The sequence below is a fragment of the Odontesthes bonariensis genome, chromosome 18 (genome assembly GCF_027942865.1).
Source record: "Odontesthes bonariensis isolate fOdoBon6 chromosome 18, fOdoBon6.hap1, whole genome shotgun sequence".
Lineage (NCBI taxonomy): Eukaryota > Metazoa > Chordata > Actinopteri > Atheriniformes > Atherinopsidae > Odontesthes > Odontesthes bonariensis.
The window spans coordinates 32,259,773-32,285,622 of NC_134523.1; the positions used below are offsets into that span (position 1 = coordinate 32,259,773).

Sequence of the window (25,850 nt, forward strand, 5' to 3'; positions counted from 1 at the left end):
CTTAAAATAGATAACGAGTTGTCATGGCAACGCTCACAATGAGCTGTTGTCCTGTAAAGATAAGTGTCTTTGCATTTGGTGGAAGTTGTATGTTGCCTTGAAGGCTGTTTATCTCCAGACAGCGGGTGAATGTATGTCTGATGATGGCACTGCTCCCGTTTGATCTGACTTGTGTAGAGAATCAACACAAATAAATCACAGAAAAAAACAAAAAAACATGACCAGCCTCCTCTTCTCAGCTCCCATTGGCTGTGACTCTGAATCGCACAACCATCAACTCCTAAGTGCCCCCACGCAACCAGTTATAACTCTGTTGCTATGGGCTCCATTTTGATTGACCTGATTAGTGTAAAAAAACAGCCATGTGCAGGTTTTGGTCTTCTTCCCAGCAGCCATGTTATCAACACCTCTCACAGATGGCTGTATACTGTGTGTTTCAGATGCTTTTTTAGCATTTCAGCTGGACCAGCAGGCTAGGACACTGCCTCCTGGTGACGGAGGGAGGGGTTTGTTTATTCTCCATCTCTTTTCCAAACGGGTTAAAGAAGCCTCTCATTTTGTTGAAGGACTAACGATTCGATTGGTTTCCAATGCTCACGGCAGGCTGGCAAAGCGCTGCGTGGCATAGCTGTCCTTTCTTTTTTGAGAAATACTGCCTTTGGGGTCTGATGTCTGTGTGTCTTTGTTATTTCTAAGCCTCAGTGTTTTCATGCCAAGAATAGTTGATCATTTCCTGAGCTGCCACCACACATTATTGTTTTCAACACAAACGGCAGTAATGGCTGCCTGAATATATTGATAATGTTCGGTTGGCTAGCTAACTAATGTGGTGCTGGTATAGTGGATGCTTGCTTTCTCCTTCATCTAGGCCAAAGCCAGTCAGAAGTTCTTAAGGGAAATCTTTAAATGGAGTGTAAGCATTGCTTGGTGGGAGGAAGCCAGTCCTTAAAGCAAAGCATCGACATGTCAGTCTGATCGAGATGTCTTCAATCGTTGCTGAGAGTGATGACAAAGAAACAATGAAAAGTGACTGTTGTCATTAGCATTGACTGATGAAAAGTTTGTGTGCGGATGCAAATCACATCAGATGGAGAATAGAATAGAAAAATACTTTATTCATCCCCCAATGGGGGAAATTCAAATAATATGTAGAGATCATGTTACTTGGCTGATCACAGCTGCTTTCACACAATAAGCATGGCCAGTAGTAATGCTAATCTAAATGTACATGGCTGAAAAGGACATGGTCATGGCTGAAAAGGACATGGTCATGGCCAATGAGACTGTAATAAACATACACATACCCTGATCTTCCTTACCAGCTTAATTTCACTGAAGCAACATCCCAAAGGTATGCCTAAACTTCTGCTTGAATGGAGTCCCAGGTCACCTATGATGGATGACTCCTTGCCGAGTAGTATTAAAGTAGTAAAACAGTAGTAAAACAGGGTTTATTGTGTCTATATTTACTTAATTGATTTCATTACATGTAATTCATATTTACTAGAGATGCAACTTCTGTTCAATAAAATGACTAAAGTTGATCCAATTTGCTGAGGTCTCTCTGACCTGTATGACGCAGGCTTTGGTCAGAATGTGAGTGCTTTAGGCACAGTGGCCCTACTCCCATACTGTTTCCAGGGGTGAAGAGTGAGGAGCCGCTCTGCCCACCCCGTCCCCCCGTCCCTTCCTGGGGGTGTTCAGAAAAGTGACAGCCTTGAACGAGGCGCTGGGGAGGAAGAAAGTTTTTGAACAGAAAGTGAATGTCTATGACTGAACTGTCTCCATCCGTTTGAACCTAGTGTTGTCACGATACCGGTACCAACATGTGATGGCTTCACCGTGCTCATCGTTTCAGTAACTCCATTTAGCACTTTGAGCACCTGGTTCATCTACGAGTTGCAGCGGGATGAAGGTCGCAGCAGCTGCCGTTCTCTCTCTCTCTCTCTCTCTCTCTCTCTCTCTCTCTCTCACTCTCTCTCTCTCTCTCTTTCTTTCTCTCCTTTATCTCTCTCTGTCGCTCACTCGCTCACCTGCTTGTTTGCCTCGGCTCAAAATACAATGCGGTGACGTTTTTATAAGAATAAAGAACCCGTCTCATCCAAGCGCAGTATGGTACCGTTTTAAATGCCTCAGTACCCTTTAGTACCAGGTTCATCTGGACCCTGATATGGAACCCGTAAAGAATAAAGAACCCGTCTCATCCAAGCGCAGTATGGTACTGTTTTAAATGCCTCTGTACCCCGGTACCAGGTTCATCTGGACCCTGATATGGAACTTGGGTGAGTATGCCAGAAATCTTCTCCAGTTCATTCCACATCCTGACCATTTAGGATAACACTGAATTCTCCTCACTGTAGTAACGGCTTTAAGGGAATCTTTAATCGGTGTCACAACGTCCTCTTCATATAACAATTACTCGCACATCTGTACTTTACACTTCTGTTTGTCCAATTTCCCTCAGGCTGAGTGCAATTCTAGCAACACTTTTGCACTAAGTGCATTTTATTTATTTTTTAATATTTTTTTATATTCTTTATTCTGAGTGCTGGCACATAGCACTTCCATACCGTTTTTATATTGTACAGTCTGTATAGCTTTATATCTGTATAGTTTGAATATCTAGCAATCTAGCAATGTTGACCGGAAGTCGAGGAACGACATTTCGTTGTCAAAACTCACGTGTGATTTTTGTGCAAATTTCAATAAAAGAAAGTCTAAGTTTAAGTCTAAGTTGGCGCTCTTCCCAGCCTACTGCCAATCCCCTGATATTGACTTCTGATCAAATTGTGATGGCCAGCAGTTCAGGCACTAAGTTGGATAACAATGGGCAAAGGGAGCAAACCTACCTACTACCTCCTAGATGGGTTAAAAAAGAGGAAAGGTTATTCAATTCAATTCAATTCAGTTTTATTTATATAGCGCCAAATAACAACAAATTTAATATCAAGGCACTTCAATAATATAGTCCAATTCAAACCAATTGGAGTTCAATCCAATCAAATACAATTAATTAAATTATAATTAAAATTAGTCCAATTCATTTATAAAGAGCCAATTCAAAAACAATTTCCTGCTAAGAAAACCAACAGATTGCACCCAAACTTCTCTTCAGTCCAATTTCTAATTATTCCATTTGATATTACCACTGCCCTTGGTTTCTTATATAATAATTTAAACCAATTAACAGTTATTGGTCCAAATTTAGTTAAAAAGCTGAATAAAAAATTCCCATTCCACCAATCAAAGGCCTTCTGGGCATCTAATGAGATGACCTGAATCTGATCCTGATTGGAATGCTTCAGCCACGGTAAATGTAAGTCTTTGCATATGATCTATGGAGGATCTGTCTTTCATGGATCCAACTTGATCCAAGTCCATTATACTGGGCTGGAACTTTGCTAAGGATTTACAGCTGCATTCAGCAGACTTCTAGGGCGATAGTTTGATGGTTCTGATAGGTCCTTGTATTTTTTGGGAATGATTGATATTAAAGCCTTATTAGATAATGGTGGGAGTGTTTCACTTTAGACTTCCAATAGTGTAGGAGCTAAGACATCTATGTATTGCTTCTAATTTTCCACAGAGAACCCGTCCATGCCAGGTGATTTCCCAGTTTCCATACACGAGACTGCAGCCTTAATATCAGCCTCAGTGATGGGGTTCTCTGGAAGATTCACAAGGTCTTCTGCTAATCTAGGGAAGATAATAACATTTAAGAAATTGAATGTTTGCTTTTGGTTTGAAGGGACCTGGGATGTATATAGTTCCTCTAAAAAATGCTTGAAGACCTCATTTATCTCCCTACTAGAGGAGACCAAATCATTTCCCTTCTTAATCGCTGGTATTATAACGTGTTGATTAGGTTGTCTGCAGAATAATTGACTTGCTTTCTATCCCTCTTCATAATATGTTGTCTTGAGCCTAAATCGTGCATATTCTGCCTTTTTGTTATAAATGCCTTGTAGTTAAAACTTAAGTTTGCATATGTCCTGATCTAATTTGTCAGCGAAATTATTTGATAATTCAGTTTCTGCATTTCGAACATCTCTAAATCCTCAATTTCAAACAAATATTCCTTTTTTCTGTTTAGCTGCCTGTCCTATAATTTCTATAGGCTACTTAAGTATGTAGTAGAAAAATCTAGCATTCACAGCGATGTAAGACCTTTATGGCAGCCTCGTTCTACTTTTTAATATCTGTATTTGTTTTCTTCTCTTGCAAGCTTTTTTCTTTTAACAGAATTTTAAATGCAGAAATTGTACTGGTAACAAAATGTTTTTAAAATGCAGTATTGCTAACTTACTTCCACCACTGAGTACTCCGTGTGTGTTCAAAGAAGTGCGACTTTTCACTCGGTCACTGACAGCCTCCACACCGTTGGCCATATGAAATCGTACATAAGTGTATCAGGTAGAGTTGTCATACTCCATACGAATTTTATTTTGTTTTACTGAAAAAGTAACACTTTCATATTAATTTGTCCATGACTACATTACCCTTTAAATTTATTTGGTCAAACAGATAAATTACATTAAATACTGAATAGTTATTTTATTTAAAGGAAAGATGTCACAAAATAGTAGTTAACAAGTAAAAAGAAAGAAAAGCCAAAACGGTGAATCCCTTTCTTTGAAATAAAAATCCAGTTTGGTCTTTCCATTCCATTTCTCATTCCATTCATGATGTTCAGATGGAATAAATGTTGATGTGTGGAGCTGCATGGTGACTTAAGTTACTTGGTTGACACATCGGTGTCACTTTCGGTGAGCTGTGCACACATTTTGTACTTTGAGAGTCAAATGGTCACTTAAAAAAAATAATTTGAGTAATTCTAATTAAATTAGTGAGTGGCAGCTCTAACTACACACGATTAAAAATAAGGATTCCTTTATTGTTGCTATACGTAGGAGTCATACAGTGAAATTGGAACATACTCACAAAGTACTACTTAGAATAGAATTACTAGGAGGAAAAAGAGAAAAATCGTTCTGTATTTTTGTAAAAAACATATTTGATATTAAAGGAGAAAAACTAACCAATACTATTTCGTCAACAGTAGCAGCAAAGGATATTGTACTTGTCAGTAGGTTTAGCAGCAGTCATAGGGTGTAAGTAATATTGAATATTATTATATGTTATGCCAGTGTATCATACCATGATGTACCTTTGCATAAGCAGCATGACACGTGGAATATTGCAGGTAGGGGGTGGTGAGCGGCGCTCCTCAGGGTCACTCACTGGGTTTAGCGCTCAGTGTTCAGCTGTTTCTCAGCCTGGTGGTCCTGCTTTTTAAACACCTGTACCTCCTGCCAGAGGGCATGAGGTTGTGAGACGGGTTGGCAGCAATTTTCTTTGGTCTCTTGAGACACTGTGTTCTGGCGATGTCTTCCAGAGAGGGTAGGGGACAGCTTAATGACGCTCTGCCGGTTTTTCCTTTCTGCCACGAGCAGTTGGCATACCACCCGTGATGCAGTAGGTGAGGACGCTTTCTATGGTGCTGCACTAGAAAGCCAGCAACCGCTTCTTCTCCAGATGGTTCCTCCTCAGCATCCTAAGGAAGTGGAGTCTTTGTTGGGCTTTTTTATCCACCACGTAGGAGTTGGTGGTCTATGAGAGGTGATTGTCATGCATACAGTGATACACGATACACCAAATTTCTCCTTGACTTTTAACCCATCCAGGTTGGCACCTGTTGACACACACATGCACAGGGTCACACACTCATAGAGACAGATGCCATACACTGGAGCGCTGGGCAGCCAATCACAGCACCCGGGGAGCATGGGGGGCCTGGTTGCTCAAGGGCACCTCGGCCGTGGCAAGGAGGTGGACTGACACCCCAACTGGCAGGTGTCAGTTTAACCAATCTTTTTGAGTGGCGAGAGTGGGAATCGAACCGCCATCCTTGGTCGACCCACTCTAACCACTGAGCCACGGCCGCCTGCTAGCAAGGCATCAGCGGAGGTGGTGGCTGGAACCTCTGTAGTTGGAGATGCTCTGTAGTCCCTGCCACAGTGGCCATCAGGTGTTGCTGCTCAGGGGTTCTTTCACCTTCCTTTTGGGAGCCTCTTTTGCAGTCTTGATGCCTCGCTGCAGCTCTGCCCTTGCCTCACTGTTTTGAGCTTTATCCCCTGACTTGAAGGCAGAGTTCCGTTTCTTCAGGAGAGTCCGGACATCTGAGGTCATCCAAGGTTTCTGGTTTGGATGGACCTGAATGCATTTGTTCACGGTCACGTTGTGGGTGCAGCTCTTTATGTGGAACAGCTCCATCTCTGTGTACTACTGAAGATCGAGGAGTTCAAAGATACTCCGCTCAGTGCACTCAAAGCGAGGCCTTAAAGGGATATGCCACCCCCAGGCCAAATTAAGTGTATCCCCGCATTCCCTAGACATGAATAAGTGTGTGGGAGCGTTTTCCTGGCGACCCAGGCATTGTCCGAATCTCACAGCACTGACCACTGCTTGGTTGCGCGTAATACATACATGCTAGCGTCGCCAGTCGAAATATTTCGCCCAACGTGAATTAATTTACTTGATTTACCTTCTAATTACTGTGTGAGTGGTGTACTTTCACATCGAGTGCAAATGACTGTGTAAATCTACACGGAAGGCTTGCTTTCCTCATGTCGGTCTGGGAACTAGTTTCCAGTGCGGAAAACACAGTCGAAGCACACTCCCCGCTACGTCTTTGGGAATCCCCACCCTCGACTTCCTCAAACAAACCAGCGTGAAGCAGCCAGGGGGTGGGGATTCCCAATGACGTAGCGGGGAGTGTGCTTCGGCTGTGTTTCCCGCACCGGAAACTAGTTCCCAAACCGACATGAGCTGAGAGTTGAGCAAGCCTGGTTGAAGTCCCCAGCAATAATAAAGGCTCCCTCAGGATGGGCCTGCATCTGTTTGTTTATAATGGTGTACAGCTGGGAGAGTACTATGCTAACGTTAGCAACAGGTGGCATGTACACAGCAAAGATAACTGAAATTACGCCACAATTTGTCAATGCAGTTTTTCTAAAGATTTTTGAACCTACGCAAATCTTTGCGTCTGAGAGAGTCTGCCTTCTAAGGGTGCTCTTCTTTTTGCTCTTACAGGCCCGTTACCAGTTGATCTAATTAGTTGCAACATGTTCCTTCCGTTCTTTTTAGTTCTATTGTGAATAAAATATTGGTTAAGATTTAACTGTGATGAGATTTACAAATCATTGCATTCTGTTGTGCAGTGACATTCTACAATGCGTTCCAACACTGATGTCCTGAGGACCACAAACAGATGTAGTTATTTTAGTGATTTGTGCTAAAATATTTCAAGTTTATTGCTGGGAAAATGGCAGTTCTAACCATAGTAGAAGGTCCTGATCGTGGATCATGACTACGAATTGTACTACAAACTATACTGCGACCTGGGTTTGAAAGTTGAATGGCTCCTAGAACTGATACTCAACTTCTTGCAATGAAAGGTGACATCATTTGTCTGAATAGATCTGTACATTTATTTACTGTACTAAAGCTCGTCAGTAAAACTCGTTACTAAAGCTCGTCATTAAAGCTCGTTACTAAAGCTTGTTACTAAAGCTCGTCACTAAAGCTCGTTACTAAAGCTCGTTACTAAAGCTCGTTACTAAAGCTCGTCATTAAAGCTCGTCATTAAAGCTCGTTACTAAAGCTTGTCATTAAAGCTCGTCATTAAAGCTTGTCATTAAAGCTCGTCATTAAAGCTCGTCATTAAAGCTCGTCACTAAAACTCGTCATTAAAGCTTGTTACTAAAACTCGTCATTAAAGCTCGTTACTAAAGCTCGTTACTAAAGCTCGTTACTAAAGCTCGTTACTAAAACTCGTCATTAAAGCTCGTTACTAAAGCTCGTTACTAAAGCTCGTTACTAAAGCTCGTCACTAAAGCTCATTACTAAAGCTCATTACTAAAGCTCGTCATTAAAGCTTGTTACTAAAGCTCGTTACTAAAGCTCGTCATTAAAGCTTGTTACTAAAGCTCGTTACTAAAGCTCGTTACAAAAGCTCGTTACTAAAGCTTTTCATTAAAGCTCGTTACTAAAGCTTGTCATTAAAGCTCGTTACTAAAGCTTGTCATTAAAGCTCGTTACTAAAGCTCGTCATTAAAGCTTGTTACTAAAGCTTGTCATTAAAGCTTGTTACTAAAGCTTGTCATTAAAGCTCGTTACTAAAGCTTGTCATTAAAGCTCGTTACTAAAGCTCATTACTAAAGCTCGTAATTAAAGCTCGTTACTAAAGCTCGTTATTGAAGCTTCTTACTAAAGCTCGTCATTAAAGCTCCTTACTAAAGCTCGTTACAAAAGCTCGTTACAAACCTCGTTACAAAAGCTCGTTACAAAAGCTCGTTACAAAAGCTTGTTACAAAAGCTTGTCATTAAAGCTCGTCTTTAAAGCTCGTTACTAAAGCTCGTCATTAAAGCTCGTTACTAAAGCTCGTTACACAAGCTCGTTACTAAAGCTTGTCATTAAAGCTTGTTACTAAAGCTTGTCATTAAAGCTTGTCATTAAAGCTCGTCATTAAAGCTTGTTACGAAAGCTTGTCATTAAAGCTTGTTACTAAAGCTCGTTACAAAAGCTTGTTACAAAAGCTTGTTGCTAAAGCTTGTTGCTAAAGCTTGTTGCTAAAGCTTGTTGCTAAAGCTTGTTACAAATGATTGTTACTAAAGCTCGTCATTAAAGCTCGTTACTAAAGGTCGTTACTAAAGCTCGTCATTAAAGCTTGTTACTAAAGGTCGTTACTAAAGCTCGTCATTAAAGCTTGTTACTAAAGCTCGTTATTAAAGCTCGTTACTAAAGCTCGTCATTAAAGCTCGTTACTAAAAGTCGTTATTAAAGCTCGTCATTAAAGCTCTTCATTAAAGCTTGTTACTAAAACTCGTCATTAAAGCTTGTTACTAAAGCTCGTCATTAAAGCTTTTTACCATAGCTCGTTACTTAAGCTCGTTACAAATGCTTGTTACTTAAGCTTTTTACTAAAGCTCGTCATTAAAGCTTGTTACCAAAGCTCGTTATTAAAGCTCATTACAAATGCTTGTTACTAAAGCTCGTCATTAAAGCTTGTTACCAAAGCTTGTTACCAAAGCTTGTTACTAAAGCTCGTCATTAAAGCTTGTTACTAAAGCTCGTTATTAAAGCTCGTTACTAAAGCTTGTCATTAAAGCTCGTTACTAAAACTCGTCATTAAAGCTTGTTACTAAAGCTCGTCATTAAAGCTCGTTACTAAAACTCGTTACTAAAGCTTGTTACTAAAGCTCTTCATTAAAGCTCGTTACTAAAGCTCGTCATTAAAGCTCGTTACTAAAGCTCGTTATTAAAGCTTGTTACTAAAGCTCGTCATTAAAGCTCGTTACAAAAGCTCGTTACTAAAGCTTGTCATTAAAGCTAGTTACTATAGCTCGTTACTAAAGCTTGTTATTAAAGCTTGTCATTAAAGCTTGTCATTAACCTGTTACTGCACGCTGTCCCGTCAGCGGTACACTTGGGATTGGAATTGGGCGGTATGCACTTTAGTTCAATCCTGAAGCGCCATCCCTTAACAAGTATATTCATGCCATACACCGTTAGAAAGCTGAGATTCACCTGATTCATTCAAGACCATTCCCGAATCAAATGGGTGCTCACAGCCATAACAGTAACAGACGTTAGCTCAGCTAGCCTCTAAGCTAACGTGTTTCAGTGTGACATCTCAACCTACCTTTCAAGCCTTGCTGTTATCCACCAAAACCTTTTCGTGACTCGGGGACACCTTGTAAAGCTTGCCAAGTATCCATGGTTATGAAATATGAAGTCCCTTTTCTTATAAACTTAATCCTCTCCTCACAATGTTGATGTATTGTCCAACCGCAAAACGTACTTTGTCCGACTAAAGACGCAAAAGTAACTTATATAGCTGGCTCCGAGTCATATGCCAGTCCATTGCTTACAAATTTCTCAATGTGGAGGTGTGTCAGGTACTGTAGCTTCGATTGACACCAGACACAAGCCAATCGGAGCATGGTTAGTGGGCAGTACACGTCTTGAAAGCCAATGAGGACACGCGTCTTCACTTCCCACAATACTACTGAGAATGACAGTAGTTCCAGCCAATGGCGATTTCCATGTAAATGATGTTGATAACCTTTTAGCCAATAGTCTAACGTTTCCAACGGTGTATGGGACTATACTATCAAGCTTGTATGTGCCAAAACAAATCCATGCGTTATCGATCATAGGGGAAATGCCCCGTGTGGTGCGTAACGTGCATAATGTAAATGCGTACAGATTGTTGCATTGAATCATAACACTCAAAGAGATTTGCGATTCTGATATTGGTTTGATATTGTAATTGATACTGTAATAGATAGATAGATAGATAGATATTATATTATATTATATTATTGTTTGATTCTGGTTATACAGCTTTGGTAACCAAGTGTCCTTTTGGAGACTCCAAAAAGGAACTAAGGAAAACGCATAGACATACCTGTTGAAAAATACCTCTGAACAATTCATTTTTTGGTCTTTTGACTCCAAATTTGGACTGCATGAAGTCAAGACATGTGGCTCTGACCTAGCTGTGTCTATAGAGGCCTAGAGGTCCCTGAATGGCTTTACCCAATTTAATGTATAGGAAAACATATGGACGGGGAAACAACCCCATCATTCTAACCCCTCCCACTCTGGGTCAGTAAGAAACAGCATCACACAGACACTTTTATAATATTCCTGAGAGTGTTACCTTTCCAATGATACCAGACACATCTCTGAGTCTCAAAAGATGTGGGATCTGTGCTGTTTACAACTTGGGCATGTCGTTTTGGCAAAAAACGTGAAAATGGGGGGCGCGTAGTAAGGGGTTAAAGCTCGTTACTAAAGCTTGTCATTAAAGCTTGTTACTAAAGCTCGTCATTAAAGCTTGCCATTAAAGCTCGTCATTAAAGCTCGTTATTAAAGCTTGTTACTAAAGCTCGTTACTAAAGCTCGTCATTAAAGCTCGTTACTAAAGCTCGTTACTAAAGCTCGTTACTAAAGCTCGTCATTAAAGCTTGTTACAAAAGCTCGTTACTAAAGCTCGTTACTAAAGCTCGTTACTAAAGCTCGTCATTAAAGCTCGTTACAAAAGCTCGTTACTAAAGCTCGTCATTAAAGCTCGTTACAAAAGTTTGTTACAAAAGTTTGTTACTAAAGCTCGTTACTAAAGTTCGTTGTTAAAGCTCGTTACTAAAGCTCGTCATTAAAGCTCGTTACAAAAGTTCGTTACTAAAGCTCGTTACTAAAGCTTGTTACAAAAGTTTGTTACTAAAGCTCGTCATCAAAGCTCGTTACTAAAGCTCGTCATTAAAGCTTGTTACTAAAGCTCATCATTGAAGCTCGTTACTAAAGCTCTTTATTAAAGCTTGTTACTAAAGCTCGTCCATTAAAGCTCGTTACTAAAGCTCATCATTTAAAGGCATAAAAAGCCCCAAAAAATATATATATAAAATAAAGCTCGTCATTAAAGCTTGTCACTAAAGCTTTTTACTAAAGCTCGTCATTAAAGCTCATTACTAAAACTCGTTACAAAAGCTTGTTACTAAAGCTCGTCATTAAAGCTTGCCATTAAAGCTCGTCATTAAAGCTCGTTATTAAAGCTTGTTACTAAAGCTCGTTACTAAAGCTCGTCATTAAAGCTCGTTACTAAAGCTCGTTACTAAAGCTCGTTACTAAAGCTCGTCATTAAAGCTTGTCATTAAAGCTTGTTACAAAAGCTCGTTACTAAAGCTCGTTACTAAAGCTCGTCATTAAAGCTCGTTACAAAAGTTTGTTACAAAAGTTTGTTACTAAAGCTCGTTACTAAAGCTCGTTGTTAAAGCTCGTTACTAAAGCTCGTCATTAAAGCTCGTTACAAAAGTTCGTTACTAAAGCTCGTTACTAAAGCTTGTTACAAAAGTTTGTTACTAAAGCTCGTTACTAAAGCTCGTCATTAAAGCTCGTTACTAAAGCTCGTCATTAAAGCTTGTTACTAAAGCTCATCATTGAAGCTCGTTACTAAAGCTCTTTATTAAAGCTTGTTACTAAAGCTCATCATTAAAGCTCGTTACTAAAGCTCATCATTTAAAGGCATAAAAAGCCCCAAAAAATATATATATAAAATAAAGCTCGTCATTAAAGCTTGTCACTAAAGCTTTTTACTAAAGCTCGTCATTAAAGCTCATTACTAAAACTTGTTACTAAAGCTCGTTACTAAAGCTCGTCATTAAAGCTTGTCATTAAAGCTTGTTACTAAAGCTCGTCATTAAAGCTTGTTACTAAAACTTGTTACTAAAGCTCGTTACTAAAGCTCGTCATTAAAGCTTGTCATTAAAGCTTGTTACTAAAGCTCGTCATTAAAGCTCGTTACTAAAGCTCGTCATTAAAGCTTGTTACTAAAGCTCGTCATTAAAGCTCATTACTAAAACTCGTTACAAAAGCTTGTTACTAAAGCTCGTCATTAAAGCTTGTTACTATAGCTCGTTACTAAAGCTTGTTATTAAAGCTTGTCATTAAAGCTCGTTACTAAAGCTCGTCATTAAAGCTCGTTACTAAAGCTCGTCATTAAAGCTTGTCATTAAAGCTCGTCATTAAAGCTCGTTATTAAAGCTCGTTACTAAAGCTCGTCATTAAAGCTCGTCATTAAAGCTCGTTACTAAAGCTCGTTACTAAAGCTCGTTACTAAAGCTCGTCATTAAAGCTCGTCATTAAAGCTCGTCATTAAAGCTCGTCACAAAAGCTCGTTACTAAAGCTCGTCATTAAAGCTCGTCATTAAAGCTCGTTACTGAAGCTCGTCATTAAAGCTCGTTACAAAAGCTCGTTACTGAAGCTCGTTACTAAAGCTCGTCACTAAAGCTCGTCATTAAAGCTCGTTACAAAAGTTTGTTACTAAAGCTCGTTACTAAAGCTGGTTGTTAAAGCTCGTTACTAAAGCTCGTCACTAAAGCTCGTCATTAAAGCTCGTTACAAAAGTTTGTTACTAAAGCTCGTTACAAAAGTTCGTTACTAAAGCTCGTTACTAAAGCTCGTTACTAAAGCTCGTCATTAAAGCTCGTTACTAAAGCTCGTCATTAAAGCTTGTTACTAAAGCTCATCATTGAAGCTCGTTACTAAAGCTCGTTATTAAAGCTCGTTACTAAAGCTCATCATTTAAAGGCATAAACCCCCCCCCCCCCCAAAAAAAAGCTTGTCATTAAAGCTCGTTACTAAAGCTCGTCATTAAAGCTCGTTACTAAAGCTCATCATTTAAAGGCATAAAAAGCCCCATAAAATATATATATAAAAAAAAGCTTGTCATTAAAGCTTGTCACTAAAGCTTTTTACTAAAGCTCGTCATTAAAGCTCATTACTAAAACTCGTTACAAAAGCTTGTTACTAAAGCTCGTCATTAAAGCTTGTCATTAAAGCTCGTTACTAAAGCTCATCATTTAAAGGCATAAAAAGCCCCAAAAAATATATATATAAAAAAAAGCTTGTCATTAAAGCTTGTCACTAAAGCTTTTTACTAAAGCTCGTCATTAAAGCTCATTACTAAAACTCGTTACAAAAGCTTGTTACTAAAGCTCGTTATTAAAGCTCGTTACTAAAGCTCGTCATTAAAGCTCATTACTAAAACTCGTTACAAAAGCTCGTTACTAAAGCTCGTCATTAAAGCTTGTTACTAAAACTCGTTACTAAAGCTCGTTACTAAAGCTCGTCATTAAAGCTTGTTACTAAAGCTCGTCATTAAAGCTTGTTACTAAAGCTCGTTACTAAAGCTCGTTACTAAAGCTCGTTACTAAAGCTTGTTACTAAAGCTCGTCATTAAAGCTTGTTACTAAAACTCGTTACTAAAGCTCGTTACTAAAGCTCGTCATTAAAGCTTGTTACTAAAGCTCGTTACTAAAGCTCGTTACTAAAGCTCGTCATTAAAGCTTGTTACTAAATCTCGTTATTAAATCTCGTCATTAAAGCTCATCATTAAAGCTCGTTACTAAAGCTCGTCATTAAAGCTCGTTACTAAAGCTCGTCATAAAACTCGTTACTAAAGCTTGTCATTAAAGCTCGTCATTAAAATTTGTCATTTCTCACATAGCATGATGCATCGGTCCTAACGTTTTGGAGCTGGTATTTTAAGGTGTCACAGAGGAAAGGAAGGAAGACGTGGTTGAGAGACGGAAATCAGAAAATGGATGAGGGCAGCAGAGTGGTGTTAGCCATTATGCCTATCATAGATGTAATGAGCAGCAGAATTGACAAATAGCCTTATTTTTCTCAGTTTTGGTGTTAGATGTAGTGCCACAGGGACAGCACAGCACAGAAGGATGCTCTCCACTGTAGGTTCACATCTGCAGTGGAAGCATAAGTAAAACTCCAGTTTAATTCTCAGAAGGACATTTTAGCAGCAGCCATTTGACTGACAGCTCTTTGTGGTGTGTGTGTGTGTGTGTGTGTGTGTGTGTGTGTGTGTGTGTGTGCTGGGGGAGGAAGGGAAGGAGGGAATTAAGACTTGGCATTATATCAAGAGCGCTGCCAGCTTGGACTCATTTTAAGCACACACCTTGTTTGTCGTTTTGATGAAAGCCAATCATTGATATAAGCCGTTCTCTTGTCCTTTTCTCTAATTGTATTCATTGCAGCAGAATGACACACTTTTATTCTTAAACCGAGTCTTCAGCTTCATCAAAGTTGTCTCCAACTATGGGGAGCTCAGTTTTTGTCTCCATTAATTAATGTGCAGTTCTCAAGTTGGAATGTTGGAAGGTAAACCATCCATCTGCAAGGATAGCTGGAGGTGCAGAACAAAAGTCCTCTCTGTGTATGTTGGCTGTTTCCCTCCTTCCCTACCTTCCCCACACCTCTACCCACAACCAGAGACCCCGGGTCACGATCGGCCAGTGTAATATGGCAAATGAACATCTAAGCATCGGCTGTGTTTAAGGGACCCCTGAGAAAAAGCATGTGTTTATTTTTACTGTGATAGAGGGGGAGGGGAGGGTTTTAGGAATTGGGGGAGGGTAGAGGAGCAGGGAGGGTTTCTTTGTGGTACTGTACAGCATGAACAGGAGAGGGGGTTAAATAATCCTTCCTTCTGTTGGAATGCTGTGCTGTATGTGGACAAAGAGCTTCTTCTTCAGCTCTCACTTCTGCAGCCCAATGCTGCCAGTGGAATGGGACAGATCATTGTTTTCTGTTTGGTTTTGGAGGACAGATTTGTAATATTTTCATAAAGGTGTCACCTGTGATGGGTTTTTTTGTGGCTGTGGCTGCAGCAGCCTTCAGTAGGTATCAGCCTCCACCCTGTCCCCACTCCTTCTACTTGTTCCTCACTATTTGTTCTTTTTTGATCCATTTGCCTGGCAGAGTACCCAAAGCTGAAAGGGTGGAACGGGTGGGTGGTGGAAGTGTGTGTGTGTGTGTGTGTGTGTGTGTGTGTGTGTGTGTGTGTGACTGTAGAGTCTTTTTTTATTATGTAAAGTCTGGCAGCAATCTTATGGAGGGGGGGGTGCTGGTTACTGACGTGCAGTACAAGGCTAACCGTGATTGGCTCATCAGCGCCATTCACAGCGCAACTTTCCAGCTCATTAAAGGTGGAGGCTCAGCAGAGATTTTACAGGAGCAGCTCGTGTTTTTCTGTAGGCAAATGGAGGCGAAGGCTGCACTGCCGTGTCACTAGATTAATCTAAGGGGAAGAAGAAGTGGTAGGGAGGCTTGTGTTGTGATATCATCAAGACTCCTTGTGTTAATGAGGCTGCTGTAGAGGTGGGTAACAGAAACATTAGGAGAGGTGGGTAACAGAAACATTAGGAGAGGTGGGTAACAGAAACAAAATGAACAAATGAAGGCAGTGAGAGCCAGAGCACTGTGCAACAAAAGATGGGGGAATTATGGAATAACACAGATTAAGTGATAACCATGCCAGTTAAATCTGTCAGAATTACCTACGCCCCAGTAGAGTGTTGTTCCAGGTGCTTGTTGTGTGTCTGTGGCTACTATTAAAGCTTCATGTGCATGTTGTCCCACAGTGTGTAGGACTGCCAACCTTTAGAGTGGGATATGAGGAGGGCTGGTGTTGGAGGGGGTTTACTGCACAAAGAATACTTGTCAGAGCAATACACTGTCATGCCACGGTTATGCTTCACCACAGTGAGAAGATTCCTGTGGTCACAACTCTTCCAGTAAAAACCTCAACATTCAGAGCTGTACAATTGTCCCGTGTTGGGATGCATTATTGTAAAACTGAGTTCTTTGTCTACGTTTACCAAATCAGTTTGAGTAGCCCAATGGGTTGGTGACATCTGAATGTCACTTCAATTGAAACAATAAACAGAATGTGCAGAAGTGACCTGTGAGGACTATTGGAAGTCCAAAGGATTAGTTCCTTCATATTCAGTGTTGGCCTCATCTGTGTGACATCATGGCCAGTACTGTAGGAAGAGTTTCAATGGGGAAAAAAGCATTTGACATTGTATGAATTCAAAGTAAGGGATTGTGCTTTGCTGCAGCATCTTGGCATCATTGCTCAGTCATGTGACCGAGCTAATATCCTCAGAGGACTTCTGTAGTTCTTACACAACACATCCTTGTTGTGTTTCTCATTGTAACTAACAAAGAGGCATCTGACATCTCTGAAATGTGTTGCCATCAAGTACAGATATCCAGCCTATTCTTGGCCTTCTGCGTTTAACCCACTTCCATATGAATGAGTTCAATGGTTTATTTATGTGTGCATTGATGGATTTCTCCATCCATCCATTCCTGTTGCATCCATGATCTCACTGCAATGCTTTTCAGGTCCATAAGAATCAATGACTGATCAGGTCTCTGGGATTCTGGTGTTTTTTTTTTTTTTTTTTTGTTCAAAAACAACAAAAAGTCATTTTATTTAGGTCATGGATCTGTCTGATTTATTTATTTATTGAACTTTTTTGGGGGGAGATGTTTACACCTGGTTGTAGTTTTAAGATGCCATGATCAGGCTGTTTCTAGTTCTAGTTGAGAGAAAATGTAGCCAAAGTTTCACTTTGTTGCTCTCAGATCATCTTTCTGTAGACATTTCACATTATCAGTAAAGTGATCTGCGGCCTGCTACAAAGCAGGATCACTGTATCCATGAGGTAACTTAAGGTTAAATTCTGTTTTTTTTTTTGTATCACCAAGCTGACTCGTACAAAGGTGTATCACCATGGTAACCTATGCTAGAAATCTAACCCGCTCCAGATAAAATAAAAATGTAAAGCTGTGAAAAAAGAAGACTTGTCCAAGGCCCTTCACCATGTCCTCAGCAGATGTCAGCGGGAGGGGACGCTGCATGAACTGCTTTCAGGTCTTTAAATGTCAGCAGGGGCAACTTTTAGAATGATCAGTCAAACACATTTTTTCTTCAAAGATCACTCAACTTTAACAGATGTTCTTGTTGTTTTCTCATCTGGTGTTTAAGTGTGCAGCATATCAAACCCACCAAAGTGCACCAGATGATGTCTGCATGTTCATATCCATCTCAGAAAGTGTTTTATTTCAAATGCCCAAACCCTGTTTATTGAATATTGTAGAGCAGTACTTTTACAATAACAGGTTTGGATAATGTTCCATTAAAAGCAGCCAGGGCTGCAGGTGTGGTATAGATTTCACCACCATCACCTGTCACAGCTCCTCTAATGCTGGAAAAGTGTGGGTGGCTTCCTTCAGGTTTTGGGATGAACTTTACAAGCGTCTTTGGCTACATTGAAAATTGTGTTTTGTGTTTGACAGGAAACCACTGAGAGATCAGAGGTACTGATGGTAAAATGTTTAGTGTAACCCTTTGGTTCTCTCTGGTCTCCCTCAGGATGGAGCGGATGTCTGACGAGGCGCTGAGGTTAAACCTGTTAAAACGAGGCCTAGAGTCACCAAGCGAGCGAGAGGAGGCACTGGCCAAGCGCCTAAAAATGGAAGGTCACGAGGCCATGGAGCGCCTTAAGATGCTGGCACTACTCAAACGTAAAGACTTAGCTGACCTAGCGGCCCTAGAGGTCCCGGGAACCCTGAGCGATGGCAAGGGCCTTGGCGCCAGCAACATTCACCACCAGAGCCTAATGGGTGCTGCTTATGAGGAGAAGCTGAACGGCAGTCTAAGGTTCGGAAGCCACAGTGGTCACGTTGGACCAAGTAAGAATGGGAAGGAGAACATCATGGATGAGCCTGTGGACATGAGTGCAGGGAGAAGATGGTGAGAATCAAGTATTTCCACAGAAAAGCTCTAACAACTGTATGAACAATTCTACATGGCTTTAATGAATGTGTTATTGGGCACGCTAAACTCATTCTGAACTTTATTCTACAGGATCTAAAAGCAAGAGCAGCCCAGTTTCTCTAATATGGAAGTGGGTATAGGCCTAAACACTAGTAAGACACTAAATGTAGGTAATAAAGGTGTTTTCATTTTAGGCAACTATAATCATTTATCTAAATTCATATGATTGTTTCTCTGTTGACCACTTTTATTAAGTTGATGCGCTCCCTGTCAGAATAATATGAAGATAAACTGCCTGGAACTGGGCAGTGCAGCTGTGCCACTGAAACACTTACCTCATTTCTGGACCTCACTTGGGTCCTTTTAAAATGTTAAATAACCGTTTTTCCAACTGGCTCATGATACGATCATTTGTTTTTTTGTGATTACTAAAATAAAGAAGTTTTGTATGGTGTCTGGAAGCCAGATACATTTTAAGAAATGTGAGATACTTGATGGGCATGATAACACCCAAACAGATCTGTGTGAAAAATCAAGTGAAATGCTCATTTCTAAAGGCTTAGAGTGAAGTATTGTGACAAATTTTAAGAAGATACAATATGTACTTAACTCTTGGTTACAGAAATTTATCAGTTTTTGGACAAATATTAATCAAAAAAATTCCAACTTAACTAGATTCATATATGTATCCATCCATCCATTTATATACCCGCTTAATCCAACTCAAGGTGGCGGGGGCCGGAGCCTATCCCAGCTGTCATTGGGCAAGAGGTGGGGTACACCCTGGACAGGTCGCCAGTCCATCACAGGGACAAACGACCATCTATTCTCACACTCACTCCTAGGGACACCAGTTAACCCAACATGCACGTTTTTGAATGATGGGCGGAAGCCGGAGTACCCGGAGAGAACCCACGCATACACGGGGAGACTCCACACAGAAAGGCCCCCACTGGGATTTGAACCAGGAACCGTGAGGCGACGGTGCTAACCACCACACCACCCTGCAGCCTTATATGCAACCTTTTCACTTGCTATTTCTAACAATTTAATTGGAATAATTACCAAACAATATTAGCTTTCATCTGGTCAAAACAACTATCCTATCAGGAAAGGGAACGCAGTTAAATGTTATGCTGACGATACCCAGCTCTATCTGTCATGCCCACCTGACGACCACACGGTCTTAGCACTAATCTCAGACTGTCTCTCTGACATATCGACATGGATGAAAGCCCATCACCTCCAACTAAACCTTTCTAAAACCGAACTGCTCGTCTTTCCAGCCAAACCAACCATACACCTCAGGTTCTGCATCCAAACTGAATCCCTGTCTCTTGCTCCATCAAAGGTAGCTAGAAACTTTGGTGTCATGATTGATGACCAACTGACCTTTAAAGATCATGTTGCCTCCGTAGCTCGATCATGCCGCTTTGCATTGCTAAACATAAGAAAGATCAGGCCATACCTAACCCAACATGCCACCCAGCTCCTGGTGCAGGCCGTGCTCATCTCCCGCCTTGACCACTGCAACGCTCTCCTAACTGGTCTCCCAGCCTGTGCTGTAAAACCTCTGCAGATGGTCCAGAATCCAAATTTAATTAATGACTTGGTAAATTCAAAGTGTTTTTTCCTAAATAAGGATTTTTTTCTGGTTTAACTTACCTGTAAAGATTTTCAATAAGTGCTGTAGAATAGATTTTCTTTTAGATTGTGATTATTATTTTTGTAAACTACCCTTTAAATGGTCTGAATTCTATCGGAAAGTGATTGTTAAACAAAGCCCAGTTTGGTGTTACAGGTGTGTAAAAGATGTTTGCTCTATAGTGAATGGGTAGTTTCTAATGGGAGCAGGTCGTTTAGGCCATTGGTGTTTAGGCCACAGTCGTTTAGGCCCCCCTGCAGTCGTTTAGGCCAACAGAGGAGTCGTTTAGGCCACAGGGAGCAGTCGTTTAGGCCAGGCTACCTGAGCAGCTGAAATCTTTATTATTGTACATTCGTTATTATAAGATATAAGTCAGCTCTACTGGTCTGTCTGAGTAGCCTACATATCTATGGTAAATTATTTAATAACCAACTTTAGTGTGGAAACGTTTTTTTTATTTAATAAATGGTGATTTATAAATTCATAAAATTGTGGAAATAATCATCCGCATTGCCACATTCATTGGACAATAATGCTGTAATTATTTAGAAGCCCGTTAGATTCGCGCGGCTTGTGAGAATTAAAATAGTGATTTATAAGATAAGCATGCATTGTCATAGAAAGGGTGACTGATCTGAAACACCACATTCGTTGGACAATAATTATTAATACCTAATAATTTGTTATTCAGAAGCCAGTTTGATTCGTGGTTTGTGAGAATATTTTTGGAATCCTGATCACATAATTTCCGCAGTAGCTGGGGCGTGTACAATTGCTTCCCTGGTTTATCTATTTTTAGAGAGAGCGCGTGAAAATGTACAGATGGCTGGTTGGCATGTGTGTCATTGATCTGCGCAGATAGTAATCGCTCTGCATACAGAGCTGCAAGTGGCTTTGATGGGTTAACATTCCATACCCTCGCCTCGTTCACAGCTGGCACATTTAATTGGTCTACGCCAGCACTAATCGCCGGGCATACCAACCCCTACCTCTAGTCAGGTGAGAGTGGTTTTGATGGCTTGGATGGCTAGACTATATATGAACACCCATCCATTATCTTCCACTGGTCCGGGGATCGGGTCGCGTGGGCAGCAGCTTGAGCAGAGAGACCCAGACGTCCCTGTCCCCGGCCACTTCCTCCAGCTCTTCTTGGGGGACCCCGAGGCGTTCCCAGGCCAGCCGAGAAACATAGTCTCTCCAACGTGTCCTGGGTCTTCCCCGGGGCCTCCTCCCAGTGGGACGGGCCCGGAACACCTCACCGGGGAGGCGTCAAGGAGGCATTCTCACCAGATGCCCGAGCCACCTCATCTGACTCCTCTCGATGCGGAGGAGCAGCGGTTCTTCTCTGAGCCCCTCCCGGATGACCGAGCTTCTCACCCTATCTCTAAGGGAGAGCCCAGACACCCTGCGGAGGAAACTCATTTCGGCCGCTTGTATTCGCGATCTCGTTCTTTCGGTCATTACCCACAGCTCGTGACCATAGGTGAGGGTAGGAACATAGATTGACCGGTAAATCGAGAGATTCGCCTTCTGGCTCAGCTCCTTCTTCACCACGACGGGCCGGTGCAGAGCCCGCATCACTGCAGACGCCGCACCGATCCCTCTGTCAATCTCCTGCTCCATTCGTCCCTCACTCGTAAACAAGACCCCGAGATACTTGAACTCCTCCACTTGGGGAAGGATCTCATTCCACCCTTTTCCGGCCGAAGACCATGGTCTCGGATTTGGAGGTGCTGATTCTCATCCCAGCCGCTTCACACTCGGCTGCGAACCGCTCCAGTGAGAGCTGAAGGTCACGGCCTGACGACGCCAACAGAACCACATCGTCCGCAAAAAGCAGAGACCCGATTTTGAGGTTGCCAAACCAGACCCCCTCAACGCCCTGGCTGCGCCTAGAAATTCGGTCCATAAAAATTATGAACAGAATCGGTGACAAAGGGCAGCCCTGACGGAGTCCAACCCTCACAGGAAACATGTCCGACTTACTGCCGGCAATGCGGACCAAACTCTGACACCGGTCATACAGAGACCGAACAGCCCATATCAAGGAGTCCGGCACTCCATACTCCCGGAGCACCCCCCACAAGAATCCCCGAGGGACACGGTCGAACGCCTTCTCCAAGTCCACAAAACACATGTAGACCGGTTGGGCGAACTCCCATGCCCCCTCCAGGATCGGAGGGTATAGAGCTGGTCCACTGTTCCACGGCCAGGACGAAAACCACACTGCACCTCCTGAATCCGAGATCCGACTATCCGGCTGATCCTCCTCTCCAGTACCTCCGAAAAGACCTTACCAGGGAAGCTGAGGAGTGTGATTCCCCCTATAGTTGGAACACACCCTCCGGTCCCCTTTTTTAAAGAGGGGGACCACCACCCCGATCTGCCAGTCCAGAGGCACTGCCCCCGATGTCCACGCGATGCTGCAGAGGCGTGTCAACCAAGACAGCCCCACAACATCCAGAGCCTTGAGGACTCAGGACGGACCTCATCCACCCCTAGGGCCTTGCCACCGAGGAGTATTTTGACCACCTCGGCAACCTCAGCCCCAGAAATGGGAGGTCCCACGTCCGAGCCCCCCAACTCTGCTTCCTCATCGGAAGGCGTGTCGGTAGGATTGAGGAGGCCCTCGAAGTATTCCCCCCACCGACTCACGACGTCCCTAGTTGAAGTCAGCAGAGCCCCGCCCTCACCATACACGTGTTGACGGTGCACCGCTTTCCCCCCCTGAGCCGCCGGATGGTGGACCAGAATCTCCTCGAGGCCGTCCGGAAGTCGTTCTCCATGGCCTCCCCGAACTCCTCCCAAGCCCGAGTTTTTGCCTCAGCAACCGCCGAGGCTGCGTTCCGCTTGGCCTGTCGGTACCCATCAGCTGCTTCCAGAGTCCCACTGGCCAAAAAGCTTGACGGCATCCCTCACCACTGGGGTCAACCAGCGGGTTCGGGGATTGCCGCCACGACAGGCACCGACCACCTTACGGCCACAGCTCCGGTCGGCCGCCTCAACAATGGAGGCATGGAACATGGCCCATTCGGGCTCAATGTCCCCCACCTTCCCCCGGGACATGGTTGAAGCTCTGCCGGAGGTGGGAGTTGAAACTCCTCCTTACAGGGGATTCCGCCAGCCGTTCCCAACAGACCCTCACAATACGTTTGGGCCTGCCAGGTCTGACCGGCTTCCTCCCCCACCAGCGGAGCCAACTCACCACCAGATGGTGATCAGTTGACAGCTCCGCCCCTCTCTTCACCCGAGTGTCCAGGACATACGGCCGCAAGTCCAACGATACGACCACAAAGTTGATCATCGAGCTGCGGCCTAGGGTGTCCTGGTGCCAAGTGCACATATGGACCCCCTTATGCCTGAACATGGTGTTCGTTATGGACAGTCCGTGACAAGCACAGAAGTCCAACAACAAAACACCACTCTGATTCAGATCGGGGGGGCCGTTCCTCCCAATCACGCCCCTCCAGGTCTCACTGTCATTGCCCACGTGAGCATTGAAGTCCCCCAGCAGGACGAGGGAGTCTCCCGGAGGAGCACTCTCTAGTGCCTCCTCCAGGGACTCCAAAAAGGGTGGGTACTCTGAACTGCCGTTCGGTGCATAAGCACAAACAACAGTCAGGACCCGTCCCCCCACCCTAAAGCGGAGGGAGGCTACCCTCTCGTCTACCGGGGTGAACCCCAATGTACAGGCGCACAGCCGGGGGGCAATAAGTATGCCCACACCTGCTCTACGCCTCTCACCGCGGGCAACTCCAGAGTGGAAGAGAGTCCAACCCCTCTCGAGGAGGCTGGTTCCGGAGCCCAAGCCATGCGTCGAGGTGAGTCCGACTATATCTAGCCGGAACCGCTCAGCCTCGCGCACCAGCTCAGGCTCCTTCCCCAGCAGAGAGGTGACGTTCCACGTCCCAAGAGCCAGCTTCAGTAGCCGAGGATCAGACCGCCAAGGTCCCTGCCTTCGGCTACCGCCCAGCTCACACTGCACCCGACCTTCATGGCCCCTCCCACGGGTGGTGAGCCTGTCGAAAGGGGGACCCGTGTCGTTTCTTCGGGCTGTGCCCGACCGAGCCCCACGGGCACAGACCCGGCCATCATGTTATAATGTGAAATCAAGGGCCCAATGTCAAAAAAACGGTCTTGTCCTTTAAATTGTATTTTATTTGAAATATTACTGTCATACAATTATGTTTGGACGAATAGTAAATTGTTGTTTAGGTTGAGTACAAGGGCAATTGCCCTAAGATGGGACGTGGCCTTTGGTTTTTTTTATGCCCCTACCTGCTCTGCATCCAACAGGCTAATTCGATAAAGTGAATATAAAAGGAATATGAAAGGAAAACAGCACCATATCAATCAAAATCAACACTTTATTTATCCCAAGTAAGGAAAGAAAAGGCACAGAGTGTAGGGAGCCATAGGCTGTACAGGCAATAAAATAGCGTGTGAACAGTCATCAGCAAAGGTAAAAAGTGGTTGTAGGCTATTCCAGCAAGAGTGCAAAAGTACAAATTGTTTACATCGCCTTTAAGTTAAGAAATGTTTCCAGTGCAAAATACAGACCAAATAGGTCTATCAAAGTGGCTGAGTCAAAGTAAAAAAAATTACCTTATTTACAACATATCTACATGACACAGTTAATATAGATATATTTTTTCCCTTTTTTCCCTTTTTTTTTTTTTTTTTTTTTTTTTTTTACTGTGTGCATGTGATTTATTTACACAAACATTTGTTGGCAGTTTTGCATCTCCTCTTCCAATTTCCAAGCAACTCGCAGAAAGTCCTCTTTCGTGTCCAAGCGATCTGTGTGGGTCAGTTGCTTGGCAGTGGCGGTGCGGGCTCTGGGGCGAAACCGTTACAGGAACGCAGAAGTCCGTCAGCACTCAGTTCCCCCTTTTCAAACCTCGTCCACGCATCGAACAGCCTCTCTTGCAAAAGTCTGTTGCCCAAGCGCTGGGTGCGGAAGAGTTTCTTTTCTTATCCTATGAATAACTGCAAAATAAACATGGCCAATATTTAGTGAACATGTGTTCGTAAAAGGTAAAATCTGACTTATAAATGGAATTCCTTTAACTTTTTACCAGTCAGAAATTAGAAATACAGATTACCCAAACAACTCATCACATTCTAACGCTGTGGGAGTCACAGTTTAACATTTAGCATGACTAACTTTAACATGTTCTTCTAACCACATAAGTTTGATCATAAAAGGTGAAACGTCCAACATGACAAAGTGAACAACAAAGGAAAGAGTTGATCAGAAACGTTTCCTCACAATCAGAAAAAAAGACATGAATCATGCAGATGTGTACGTTTAAGAAGAATTCAGAGAGCAGCTCATCACTAGACTGATTTTAAAATTGAAATTCTGACAGTTTGGTAGAGTTTGGGGGAAAACGGTCCACACACAGTGTTAGACCAGCTTTTGTGTTTGCAGTGCATTATTTCTGTTACTGATAGACTTATTAATGCTGACAGTTTCAACATTAAGCACGGAGAGAGAATAGTTTTGTGGGGGTTTTTTGGTTTGTTTCTTGATCATTCCCTTCAAATGTTGATAGTTTTTTTTTCTTTCTTCGTTTTCAATGTAGTGAGGCTGACCATGACAGACAGACTCCTTCTCCAGATGTCATCATCCTGTCAGACAACGAGGCATCCAGTCCCAGAACAACGCCTCGACCCGAGGAGCGCATGCACCAGGCCAACCTGGACATGTTCAAGGTTAAACCAACAACAGCATTCACATCACCTCCGTGTGTATACATGTATATATCACTTCCAACACCACAGGAGGGTGCATTTCTGCTCTCATATGAACGAACAAATGCGTATACCAGCGGTGAGTTCATTTTGATCAACTGCTCAGAGGAATCCAAAAGGCTGGACCACATGTCACTATTTTCAACGACTCAAATCTACCACCATTTTGTTGAACACGATGCTCTGAGTTTTAGCTGGATATGAACCCTTTTGGCAAAACAAAAACTGTAATTATATG

The 25,850-nt window shown here is 42.7% G+C and overlaps 1 protein-coding gene across 2 annotated transcripts in view; it reads left to right on the forward strand.

Annotated features, from left to right (window-relative positions):
- gatad2b (GATA zinc finger domain containing 2B) overlaps positions 1–25,850 on the forward strand; it is a 98,273-nt gene that overhangs the window by 26,580 nt on the left and 45,843 nt on the right. For both annotated transcript variants that reach the window (XR_012767255.1, XM_075450160.1), the window contains exons 2-3: positions 17,806–18,186; positions 25,444–25,573. Coding sequence is in view for 1 of the 2 variants with exons in the window: in XM_075450160.1 (XP_075306275.1) it covers positions 17,807–18,186; positions 25,444–25,573 (510 nt within the window). In the remaining variant the exon portion in view is untranslated. The remainder of the gene's footprint in view (positions 1–17,805; positions 18,187–25,443; positions 25,574–25,850) is intronic.